The sequence below is a fragment of the Lepidochelys olivacea genome (assembly GCF_965140295.1).
Source record: "Lepidochelys olivacea isolate rLepOli2 genome assembly, chromosome: 19".
Taxonomy (NCBI): Eukaryota; Metazoa; Chordata; order Testudines; family Cheloniidae; genus Lepidochelys; species Lepidochelys olivacea.
In genome coordinates this window covers 18,916,754-18,928,808 of record NC_140429.1, presented here as the reverse complement: position 1 = coordinate 18,928,808, position 12,055 = coordinate 18,916,754, and the positions used below count along the sequence as shown (strand labels likewise).

Here is a 12,055-nt window from a genome sequence, read left to right as displayed (position 1 = left end):
CAGAGGGCTGCGGGGCTCGGGGTGTAGGAGGGGGCTCTGGGCCGGGGCAGAGGGCTGCGGGGCTCGGGGTGTGCGAGGGGGCTCTGGGCCGGGGCAGAGGGCTGCGGGGCTCGGGGTGTGCGAGGGGGCTCTGGGCTGGGGCAGAGGGCTGCGGGGTGTGCGAGGGGGCTCTGGGCCGGGGCAGAGGGCTGCGGGGCTCGGGGTGTGCGAGGGGGCTCTGGGCTGGGGCAGAGGGCTGCGGGGTGTGCGAGGGGGCTCTGGGCCGGGGCAGAGGGCTGCGGGGCTCGGGGTGTAGGAGGGGGCTCTGGGCCGGGGCAGAGGGCTGCGGGGCTCGGGGTGTAGGAGGGGGCTCTGGGCCGGGGCAGAGGGCTGCGGGGCTCGGGGTGTAGGAGGGGGCTCTGGGCCGGGGCAGAGGGCTCGGGGTGTAGGAGGGGGCTCTGGGCCGGGGCAGAGGGCTCGGGGTGTAGGAGGGGGCTCTGGGCCGGGGCAGAGGGCTGCGGGGCTCGGGGTGTAGGAGGGGGCTCTGGGCCGGGGCAGAGGGCTCGGGGTGTAGGAGGGGGCTCTGGGCCGGGGCAGAGGGCTGCGGGGCTCGGGGTGTGCGAGGGGGCTCTGGGCCGGGGCAGAGGGCTGCGGGGCTCAGGGTGTAGGAGGGGGCTCCGGGCCGGGGCAGAGGGCTGCGGGGCTCGGGGTGTGCGAGGGGGCTCTGGGCCGGGGCAGAGGGCTGCGGGGCTCGGGGTGTGCGAGGGGGCTCTGGGCCGGGGCAGAGGGCTGCGGGGCTCGGGGTGTAGGAGGGGGCTCTGGGCTGGGGCAGAGGGCTGCGGGGTGTGCGAGGGGGCTCTGGGCCGGGGCAGAGGGCTGCGGGGCTCGGGGTGTAGGAGGGGGCTCTGGGCCGGGGCAGAGGGCTGCGGGGCTCGGGGTGTAGGAGGGGGCTCTGGGCCGGGGCAGAGGGCTGCGGGGCTCGGGGTGTAGGAGGGGGCTCTGGGCCGGGGCAGAGGGCTCGGGGTGTAGGAGGGGGCTCTGGGCCGGGGCAGAGGGCTGCGGGGCTCGGGGTGTAGGAGGGGGCTCTGGGCCGGGGCAGAGGGCTGCGGGGCTCGGGGTGTGCGAGGGGGCTCTGGGCCGGGGCAGAGGGCTGCGGGGCTCGGGGTGTAGGAGGGGGCTCCGGGCCGGGGCAGAGGGCTGCGGGGCTCGGGGTGTGCGAGGGGGCTCTGGGCCGGGGCAGAGGGCTGCGGGGCTCGGGGTGTAGGAGGGGGCTCTGGGCCGGGGCAGAGGGCTGCGGGGCTCGGGGTGTAGGAGGGGGCTCTGGGCCGGGGCAGAGGGCTGCGGGGCTCGGGGTGTAGGAGGGGGCTCTGGGCCGGGGCAGAGGGCTCGGGGTGTAGGAGGGGGCTCTGGGCCGGGGCAGAGGGCTCGGGGTGTAGGAGGGGGCTCTGGGCCGGGGCAGAGGGCTGCGGGGCTCGGGGTGTGCGAGGGGGCTCTGGGCCGGGGCAGAGGGCTGCGGGGCTCGGGGTGTAGGAGGGGGCTCTGGGCCGGGGCAGAGGGCTCGGGGTGTAGGAGGGGGCTCTGGGCCGGGGCAGAGGGCTGCGGGGCTCGGGGTGTGCGAGGGGGCTCTGGGCCGGGGCAGAGGGCTGCGGGGCTCGGGGTGTAGGAGGGGGCTCCGGGCCGGGGCAGAGGGCTGCGGGGCTCGGGGTGTGCGAGGGGGCTCTGGGCCGGGGCAGAGGGCTGCGGGGCTCGGGGTGTAGGAGGGGGCTCTGGGCCGGGGCAGAGGGCTGCGGGGCTCGGGGTGTGCGAGGGGGCTCTGGGCCGGGGCAGAGGGCTCGGGGTGTAGGAGGGGGCTCCGGGCCGGGGCAGAGGGCTGCGGGGCTCGGGGTGTAGGAGGGGGCTCTGGGCCGGGGCAGAGGGCTGCGGGGCTCGGGGTGTGCGAGGGGGCTCTGGGCCGGGGCAGAGGGCTGCGGGGCTCGGGGTGTAGGAGGGGGCTCCGGGCCGGGGCAGAGGGCTGCGGGGCTCGGGGTGTAGGAGGGGGCTCTGGGCCGGGGCAGAGGGCTGCGGGGCTCGGGGTGTAGGAGGGGGCTCTGGGCCGGGGCAGAGGGCTGCGGGGCTCGGGGTGTGCGAGGGGGCTCTGGGCCGGGGCAGAGGGCTGCGGGGCTCGGGGTGTGCGAGGGGGCTCTGGGCCGGGGCAGAGGGCTCGGGGTGTAGGAGGGGGCTCTGGGCCGGGGCAGAGGGCTCGGGGTGTAGGAGGGGGCTCTGGGCCGGGGCAGAGGGCTCGGGGTGTAGGAGGGGGCTCTGGGCCGGGGCAGAGGGCTGCGGGGCTCGGGGTGTAGGAGGGGGCTCTGGGCCGGGGCAGAGGGCTGCGGGGCTCGGGGTGTAGGAGGGGGCTCTGGGCCGGGGCAGAGGGCTGCGGGGCTCGGGGTGTAGGAGGGGGCTCTGGGCTGGGGCAGTGGGACTGCGGAGCTGGTGCTCAGGGCAGGGGCAGCGTGCGGAGCCCGACGACCCCACCCGGAGCAGGACCTGCTGCTGGCCCCTTCCAGGGCGCAGCGCGGGGTCAGAGCAGACAGGGACTAGCCTGCCTTAGCCGGGCAGCGCCGCCAACCAGACTTCTAACTGCCCAGGCTGCGGTGCTGACTGGAGCCGCTGCGACCCAGCGCCTTCCATGCCGCGACCTGCCGTTTGAAAACCACTGCTCCACGCCGTTCCCTCCCACCCCCGAACGCTCCACACCATTGCCCCCCCACCCTCCTGAATCCTCCACACCATTCACCTCCCCTCCACCGCCCTGAATTCTTCACATGCTTACCCCCATCTCTCCAACAGGAACATGCTGCTGTTCCCTCCTGAAAGTGCGGAGCTAGAGACTAGGTCTCTGTTGAAGGCACATTATTATAACACCATATATTTATACCCTTCCCTTTATAAACGTCAACAAACTAACACCCCCTGCAGTGGCCAAGTCATCCCTAGAGGCTCCAAGCCTCGCCCAGTGTGGTGCCGTGGGTCACCCACTACTACAGGGAAGCTTTGAAATTAGCAACAAAACACAGGTGCAGAGAAATTCCAGACAAATGGAAAACCTGGCAGGTCCTGCCAAGAACAGAGCACACGGTTTCCCATTGAACTCTGTTGAAACAGAGCAGTGGAGAGCCTGGCAGGGAAATGGGGATGGGGCTGAACAGGGCAATGTGCAGAGCAGAAGCCGGGAGGCCACAGCAACCAGCAGGAACAAGTGGGAAGTTCCTGTAATAGAGCGGATCCTGGGCCAGGGGCCCAACGATAAAGGGTTAATGCGTCCAGCACTCTTACAGTGGGTTCTCCCATGACACTCGCTGCAGTGCCTATCCCATTAGAAGAGTGCCAGACCAGAACAGGCTTCACAGCTGCCCGTGCTGGATGCCAGCTGTTGGGCCCTACATGCCAGTGCCCTCAGCCCGCCTAGCTCGCTCCAATCTCCTCTCCCTGCGACAGCTGCCCATTCCAGAGGTGTGGTGCCCAGTCCCTGGGAACACACTGCAGGCACCGAGATGGCTGGAGCCAGGTCCGGCCTGGGATCCCGCAGCACAGATCCCTGAGGTGTAAATCCCTCTGCCTGGAGCAGGGACAGCTGCGCTCAGAGAGGCACGTTGTCCAGGTCCCCATTCCCCCAGTTTCACCCGGCCTGCAAAGAGACCAAGAAGTGGTTCTGGGACAGCTGGTACATCCGTCTGTTCACAGGGGCCGGCACTGGGCCAGCTCGGAAACCGGCTAGTCCTTCTGCAGTGTCTACTTCATCATAGCTTGCCTGGCACTGGACCTGCAGCGTGGGGTGGAACCATTTGTAGTAGGCGATTCTCAGCAGCAGCCCGAGCACGAAGCAGACCAGGGCAGCGAGAAGCACAGGGAGCAGAAAAGAGCGCTCATGCAGAGGGGCATTGTGCCAGAGCCAGGAGCCAGCGAGGAGCACGCTGTCCACCAGGATGAAGCCATGATAGATCGTGCTGCGCTGCCGCGTCTGCCCCTTGGACACGTTGAACCAGCAGAAATATAGAATCACGGCCACCGTGGCCCTGTAGAACCACTCCCACCTGGGGCACTCCATGAAGTCAGTGCCCTGCAGCCAGACCCAGAGGAGCATTGCAGCCCAGATGCCCAGGAAGTGCAGGCCGACGTAGCACGGGAAGAGCGTGGCGAAGAGCGCGACTGCCAGGACGCGGGGGCAGATGAGGAGGAAGTTCCACAGGAAGTAGATGGTGGAGGAGAGCGGGCCCAGCTCATGCTTGTCCAAGAGGAAGCAGCGGAGGGACTGGTGATAATCCAGCAGCGACCACGCCACGCATAGGGAGGCAGTGAAAATCCCGAGCCCTATGACAACAGCGGGAGAAAGGATCACCGGGGACCACAGGCAGTGGGGGCAGCTGCATGGAGCATCAGGCAACAGCTCAGGCCCTGGGCACCAGTGACCGGCATGAAGAGGTGCCGGCTTCACCCCAACGAGGCATCACTGCAACCAGACCCTGGATCAACGAACAAAGCCCACGGCTCTCAAGGGCCCCCCAGCCAGAGGGCTCTGTGTCACAGCTGCTCTCACGTTCCCTTGCACACCTCCCTCGCTCACTCACCCCATAGGCCTGCGCTGAAACATGCCACTTCCTGCTTCAGGGAGCCCCAGAAATGCTTAGGAAGTGCCTGGCCACAGGCCAGCCCTTATTCCATGCCCTGCTCCCTGTGAGATGCCTGGAACGGGAGTGCCCCACCCCCACGGGGCAGCAACAGAGGAGAACTGCAGGGCTCAGGGGAAGCCCTCCTTGGCCTGGATGCCAACAGCCAGGGGAGGCGGGACACCGTGGGGCTGGGAGGTGACTCAGCCATTGCCATTTAGGACTGAGTGGGGTGTAGCCACAGGACCGGGCCTGAGGTTAAGGCCGGAGGCACCCTGCTACTTCCTGACTGAGGCAGCCCAGCCTGGAGGGGGGGACTGGACCAAGCTCCTCCCATTAACCTGGTCTGTGCCGCCCCCTGCAGCTAAGCACTAAAGGGGGGGGGGGGTGTAATCCTGACCCGCTGGAGACAATGGAATAGCATCTGGCCCTCAGCTGAGCAGGGGGCTCAGGGTTGGCCCAGTTTTGTGTCCCACTGGGAAGCTCTGAGAGCCAATCGATCTCCGAGGGCACTGCCCCGGTGCCCACCCCACGTGCCCAGATGCAGGGAGTGCCATGCCTGCACCTGGATAAGCACACAGCTCTGTGGTCCCAACACATCCCTTTCCCGGCTGAAGCAAGCTCTGGGCTCAATGCAGGGCCTTGCTTTTGCCCCCCCTTGTTCAGAGTGTTCTGCCACCTCCCAGAGAGGATCCCTCCCCATGGGCACCAAAATCCCAACCCCTCCCCTCTTCTCAGCAAGCTGCTTTGCAGCGTCTGAGATGGGCACATCAGCACAAAGGGGAAACACTTGCGACTAGGCAACGGTCCGGTCTCCCAGCAGCCGGAACCCCCTTCCTTGCAGCATACCGCATCCCAACCCTGCAGAGTCTGGCCAGAGGGTGTCCTGGGCGCAGAGCCAGTGCACTCAGACGGCACCGAGCCTCTAGGGATTCATCTCCCCGCTACACTGGGCAGCTCTAACTGGAGCCCTGCACTGCACAACGCCCAACCCCAGCTCTGAGCTAATGTGCTAGCGAGAAATCCCCCAGGGCTGGGACCACAAGACACTGTGGGCAGGAGGGGTCAACCAGGGAGAACCAGCACCTCCCCAGTCTGACCGACGGGCTCCAGAACGAGGCCCAGCTCTCGTATCCCTTAGAGGCCGGAGCTGAAGCAGCTCAGGGGATCGTTCCCTTATCTCACTCGCCCACTCCTCACCAGGTGGCTCTGTGATAAGGAATCCCCCGTGCCGTGCCGTGCCCTGCCCCCACCACGCCCAGGAGCTGTGCCACTCACCCTGGAAAGGCTCCAACTTGTTTGTATGCAGAACGATGGAGAGCACAAGCGTGAGCTGGGGGGTGCCCTCCAGGAAGGTCTCAAAGAGGCGCAGCATGCTGATGTCGTGGGACAGGAAGACAGCGTAGTCTCGCTCCTGTGCAGTCTCCACCCTGCATGCTCGCCAGCCCGCTCTCAGCACACGGAGACACCTGCGCAGACATCACGGCCCTGCCATGAGAGGCTGCTCTACACCAGGGCAGCACCTCTATGCCACAAATACAGCTCTGGCTGTCCGTGGGATTCCAGAGCCAGCCTGCCCTCAAGACAGCTCTAAATCCGTGCGGGTCAAAGTGAATGGGACACTCATTCATGCCCTTCACATCAAGGGAGATCTCATGTGAATCCCTAGTACCTGCCTTGCCCTGACTTCTCTCACGGACACCTATCTATGTCACCAGTCAGCATTCATCATATGGATGATGCAGAGCGTATGCTGACACCAGGGTCCCAAATCAGGTTACATTTCCTGCATGAATAACTTCAGAGTGTCACTCATTTGGGCGCTTTGGGCTGTGTTTGACAGGCTGAGATCTCCCACTCACCTGTCAAGTCACTTTACGCCCAAAGTTTAGGCTGTATTAATAATCCACCATCAAAAAAAAAGAAATCCAGGGGGTCATTTTTCCCCCAGTTCCAGTAAAAATGACTTTTGGTTTGAGTTTAACATTCCCCTGCAGTATTTGCAACCCAAACACTGCAGCACGGAGCACTCCACAGACTGACCTGAAATCCACTAGAAGCAGACCAGAACCAAAAGAGAAAGTGACTTACTTTCCTTGTCCGAGCTGAACAAAGCACAACCCCGGGCAATCAGCTCAAGTGGTGAACAGCAAACAGTCTGCCCAGTTTTAACAACCATAGGTTCAAATGCAGGAAATGACATTGCTTTTTACACACAAGATACTGAACCTTCCAGTGGCAGCCTGAAACACAGCCCCAGTGTGCAGGAAACCCTGGGAGCTTCAGCAGTTTGTTTCTGTGCCCTGGGCAGAGAATGAATGAAACCCTCCACCCCGAGAAGAACATGGGGCACTTCCAGAGGCGGTGCTGGAGAGGGACAGGCCCCCCGTGAGCCCGGCGCAGCACTGAGGCTGTCTGCATCAGCCTTTTCTCAACGCGTGCGTGGGGGCTGCCAGCAGAACACCTAAGCAGGTCTAGGCAACGGGATGGTGGCCTCTGAGTCCTGTCTACACTAGCCTTCCTGGTGCTACTACTCCCAGCAGGGAAAACCCAGGTGGAAAAGGTGGGACGTTTTAGGGGAAATGGCTGGAACTGACAAGGCAGCTGCAGTAGCTTAGGTCTCCTCTGCACCAGAAAACAGCAGAGCGTCAACAACCAGGTTAGCTGACCCACGGCTCTCCGTGCTTGCCGCTGGGCTGTGCCGTGCAGCCAGCCCCAGACCGGAGGCCGCGCGGGCGAGGCCTGAGGCAGCTGAGCGTGTCTCACACTCGTAACAGCAGAAAAGGTTTGCTAATACAACTGCGCCGGTGCTGCTGGACGGGCAAACCCCCCTCCTGGAGGTAGAGCTTCTGCTGAGACCCGTTGCACAAGCGAAGTCACCCATGCTGGCTGACGCGCTTCCAGCCATGTCTCTACCCGGGGATTTGCCGGGACAGCAACGCTGCAAACAAATCCACCTCTGACGGACGCTGCTACGCCAGCAGAAGCATATGGGCCTGTCTACACCTAAGTGCTGCAACAGCGCAGGGTGAAGACACCGAGGCGAGCTTTCCCCACTGGCACAGGAATGCCCCCTGTCCCAGAGCCGGTGACTATGGCAAGAGGAGAGGCTCTTCCCTCGACAGCACTAGCCACACTGAGGGCGAGGTCGCTCTCGGGCGCGGGAGAGCCATACCCTGAGGGACGTCGTTATACCAGTATAAGTTGGCAGCGTAGACCAAGCCTTACTGCAGACCTGGCCTCCTTGTGCACGCTGGGAACAAAGACAAAACCACGCACTGTTTCGTATGCGTTAGCACCAGGGAGTTGCACAGTTCTGATGTTTCCTCATGCGGTCACCTACTGCAGCTGCCCCACCCCAGCCAAGCCCTGCCGCCCACCAAATGAGTCCCTGGCCAGCAAGTTACTGTTTGTATAATGGAGGGGCACCAAGGAGGGGAAATGAAAAAAATTACATTGTCTTTCAAAATCAGCTTCATCTGGGACCCGGGAGCACAACCCGACCGTGCACTAAGAATGACTGAGGGGCCTCACTGTTCCCGGCACGAATACAGGGGCCTTGACTGCGCACTTCCAGACCCCTGCTCTTTGGATTCCAGTTGAACCTTAACCCTGAATTTCCTGGGTTTGTAACAGCTGGTAGGGGGATAATTACAGCCACTCTGTGATATTTTAACCCTTCGGTTACTGACTGCAGTGTAGTGTAGTTTTTATTTGTAAATTATAACGCTCAGCCGCAGGGCCTGCAGGGACCTCCTGGACCCCTCTCCAGCTGAGGTCAGGGTGAGGACAGGTGGCCCTGGGCTGCAAGATCTCAGCAGAGGGGGAGTTACTGGGCAGCCTCCTTACCTGTAGAGATAGCCTAGCTGGAGGAGGTGCAGCGCAGCCAGGCAGCGGCCACTGGGAAGTTCCAGTTCGACGTTGTCCGTCCGGTACCAGGCCCAGCTGAAGCACTGCATGGCCAGGGAGGAGAGGCCCAGCAGCGCCAGCACCAGCCCCCCCCAGAGACAGTGCCCAGCCTGCATGTAGCTGGCGGCCACCCACAGATCAGCGACCAGGTCTACCAAGAAGGCAGCAGTGCCCAGCAGGGCGAAGAGCAGGTCCAGGTACCGGTACCGAGGGGATGGGGCGGGGGGGCCACCAGAGCCATGGCCTGACCCTGCCATGGCACAAAGGGGCCACAGATGTCGCCGCCCTGCTCGCCCTGCACAGCCCTGCTCTCTGCCCGCTGTGCCCCGTGCCGGAGGGGCCGGCTCCCACCAAACCCTCCCGGGACCCTCCCTGCGCTGGCTAATCCCCCCCCCCCCGGGCTCCCCCCTGCCCCTGAGGACCCCTCCCCCCCCGGGCTCCCCCCGGCCCCTGGGGACCCCTCCTCCCCCCCGGGCTGCCCCCCGGCCCCTGGGGACCCCTCCTCCCCCCCGGGCTGCCCCCCGGCCCCTGGGGACCCCCCCCAGCCCAGCCCAGCCCAGCCCAGCCCCCCGACAGGCCCCGCCCCCCGGACCTCCAACACCCCCCCAGGCCCCCCGAGCCCCGCCCCCCAGGGCTCCGCCCCCCGACAGGCCCCGCCCCCCACATTATTTGGCTCCAGGGTCCCGCTGAGGCCTGGCCCGTGCGGGCCGCGGCTCTGGGGAAGGTGGGGCCTGGGGGGCGTTGGGGTCGCCGTGCTGAGCGTAACCCAGGCTGACGGAGGCCGGCGCGGGGCCCTAGCCGCACAGCTGGGCTCAGAGCCGCCGGAGCAGCGCGGCCGAACCACACAGGCAGTCGGCCCCGCTCGTCGGCCGGGGCGAGTGGCCCCGGCTGGGTCCTCGAGCCCAAGTGGTGACAACCCCTCCCCGGGCTGGGTGCTCCCCTGAACCCCACCGGACTGTCTCCCGAGGCTCTTCGGTCTAGCAGAGGAAGCTTAACCCAGTCCAAGGGCTGGACGTTGAAGCTAGAGAGACTGGAAATAAGGTGTGAGGAAGTTGGGAATTTCCCTTGTTCTGGTGTACCTGCGTCTATGTGAGTCTTACTGGTTTGGATGAGTACTGTGCATGCCCCAGTTTTCCTGTGTGACGCATCGGGCCTCGGTGGTGGGAACAGAGGTGTGTGACTTCGGCTGAGACCCTCTGGAGTCCCCCCACCCTGCCCTTTGTAACCTGAGACCCAGGAGGGGGCTGCAACCAGGTGATGACCAGATGACTCTTTGCCTGGGAAGCGAGACAAAGACAAGGAGGAGGGGCAATGGGGGTATCCGAGGTTGGGGCTTTGGAAGCGTGACCATCTGCTTGGGGGGGACTGGAAGAGGGGAGTCCGGGGCTTCTAGCCCAGAACTCCGTAAGAAAGTCACTGAATTTGTGGAATTCATAACTGGGGGGCAAAAAGCTGTGCATATCTTCCGCCACATTGCCGGAGGGAGCAGATTTCATGATCTTACGCTGTACAGTTCTCTGTGCAGCACAAGACAATACAGTTTTGGGTTTAGACTCCGGAGGGGGGTGTGCACTTGATTGCTGGGCAATTCCTGAGCTGAGTCTTCCCATCAGAGCTGATCTCAGTGTCTGTGTCTTCCTGCCGCTGGGTGTGTCCCGACCTGTGTGTGTGCTGGAGGAGGCTTGAGGGCCTGGCTCATCAGGACAGAGTGAGGGAGCCCAGGCTGGTGGAGCGGGGGGGCTCAGTGGTACCCCAGTACATCAGGTTACACCCCGAAGGGGGGGTAACCCACCACACCATAGTCACGGCTCCTCCCCTAGAATCATAGAATATCAGGGTTGGAAGGGACCCCAGAAGGTCATCTAGTCCAACCCCCTGCTTGAAGCAGGACCAATTCCCAGTTAAATCATCCCAGCCAGGGTTTTGTCAAGCCTGACCTTAAAAACCTCTAAGGAAGGAGATTCTACCACCTCCCTAGGTAACGCATTCCAGTGTTTCACCACCCTCTTAGTGGAAAAAGTTGAATTATGTTCCTAATTCAAATTTCTGCACTTGGGCTACAATCCTAGTGACGAGGCAGGGTGTAGTTCCACACCTGTTAGCAGGTCGAGTTAAAGATTATGGGACTCGTGGGGTGAACAGCAATTTCCTCGCCCACATTCCTGCTTAGAAAGCACCAGGCAGGACACCATCCCTTCCAAACCCAACAATCTTTATTAGAAGGGGTCAAAGTCATGTCATAAAACCCCTGGAATAAAAACAGATTTCATCCTCTTCTGGAGTAAATTCCAACCCCTGAGGCATTTGCTGATGTTGATGTATGTGCTGCATTCTCTGTTTGCACAGAGCTGGGGCTCCACCTAGGCAGAGTCACCAGAGGTGCCCCTGGAAGCGGAGGAGGCCCAGCAGTGAGCAGAGGAATAAAAGGGGTTTTGCTGGCAGAGAGGATACAGCTGTGAAGCTCCTGGCTTTAATGCATTCATCGTATTTTAGAAAATCAACTTCCCTGATAGCACAGACATGATCAGTCTGGCAGCTTTCGTCACACTCTGTGAGGTCATACTTGACTGAGTTAAACTGGTAGTACTGTTGTAAGTAGTTCTTGTCCTTCGATATCTTCTCCAGGACCATGTGCATGGAACGTGCTGACCCGTCAGGGACCTGGAAGGCTTCAGTCAGCCGGTACTCTCTCTCCCATCTTGGGGCCACCAGGTTAGCATGAGTTAGGTTTAAATAATAAGTCACTACCTCCTGCAGCGAGAAAGAGGAGACCAAGAGGAGTGTTGGGGCAACCGAGCACAGAAACAACACTGGGAGCGACCAATTCGGCCAGGGCTGCGATGGGGCTGGGCTTCAGCAGCCTCCCCGTCACTGCTGCTGGTGTGGGGCGCTTCCGCCCACGCCAAACCCAGCGTGGAAGAGACACCAGCCGCCTGGGGAGCGGTGAGCAGGCGTCTGGCAAGCTCTGGCCAATTCCAGCAGGACAGTTCTGGCTGGATGTTAGCTCTGCTTGGGGGCCCGGCCATCATGCTGGGGGCTTTATCCCATCAAGTAACAGGCCATGTGCAAAGGGCTGTTAATGGGGCCCAGGTTAAAGGTATCTCAAACCTGAGTATCCTGCAAGGGTCAGCTTTAAAAGAGTTTGACCAACTGGATTTGTGCCCCACTTTGCGTCTTTATGCTGGATGGAGAAGGGCTGGCAGGGCGCTTGGGGTGTTTGTTTTTACCACAGAAATATCAGGCTTGTGGCGCTTTGCAGGGGGGCGTGGGGGAGGATGCAGGGTTACTGTAAGCATGAGCCCTTCCTGGAGGAGATGGGGGACTGAATCTTTACTAAAGGCTGCCTTTCGCCAAACTGTTCCTTGCTCAGCAAAGTTACCGGGTGTTAACAAAATCAAGGCAAAAGCAGAGCTTTAAACAGTCTGGTTAAAACCCCTGCTGCTCTGTCTCCCAGCATTCACTCTCTGGGCTCCCGAGATCTCTCCTTGACTAGTTCTCCAGGCTTCCAGAGAATCTTCCAGGAC

General features: G+C 62.7%; 2 protein-coding genes across 4 annotated transcripts in view; both read right to left on the bottom strand.

The window, feature by feature from the left end:
- XKR8 (XK related 8) overlaps nt 1-8,906 on the bottom strand; it is a 117,629-nt gene extending 108,723 nt beyond the window's left edge. For 2 of the 3 annotated variants that reach the window (XR_014714531.1, XR_014714532.1), the window contains exons 1-3: nt 8,472-8,906; nt 5,901-6,091; nt 2,789-4,326 (exon numbers count right to left, since the gene is read on the bottom strand). Coding sequence is in view for 1 of the 3 variants with exons in the window: in XM_084652455.1 (XP_084508581.1) it covers nt 3,635-4,326; nt 5,901-6,091; nt 8,472-8,788 (1,200 nt within the window). In the remaining 2 variants the exon portion in view is untranslated. Of the gene's footprint in view, nt 1-2,721; nt 4,327-5,900; nt 6,092-8,471 lie in introns of those variants that run through there. The other variant, XM_084652455.1, reaches the window with a different exon arrangement.
- A 1,820-nt stretch (nt 8,907-10,726) lies between these two features.
- Nucleotides 10,727-12,055, bottom strand: part of SMPDL3B (sphingomyelin phosphodiesterase acid like 3B) — a 44,185-nt gene continuing 42,856 nt past the window's right edge. Inside the window, exon 8 of the mRNA XM_084609604.1 lies at nt 10,727-11,282. Coding sequence (XP_084465730.1) covers nt 10,902-11,282 — 381 coding nt within the window. The 3' untranslated portion in view covers nt 10,727-10,901. The remainder of the gene's footprint in view (nt 11,283-12,055) is intronic.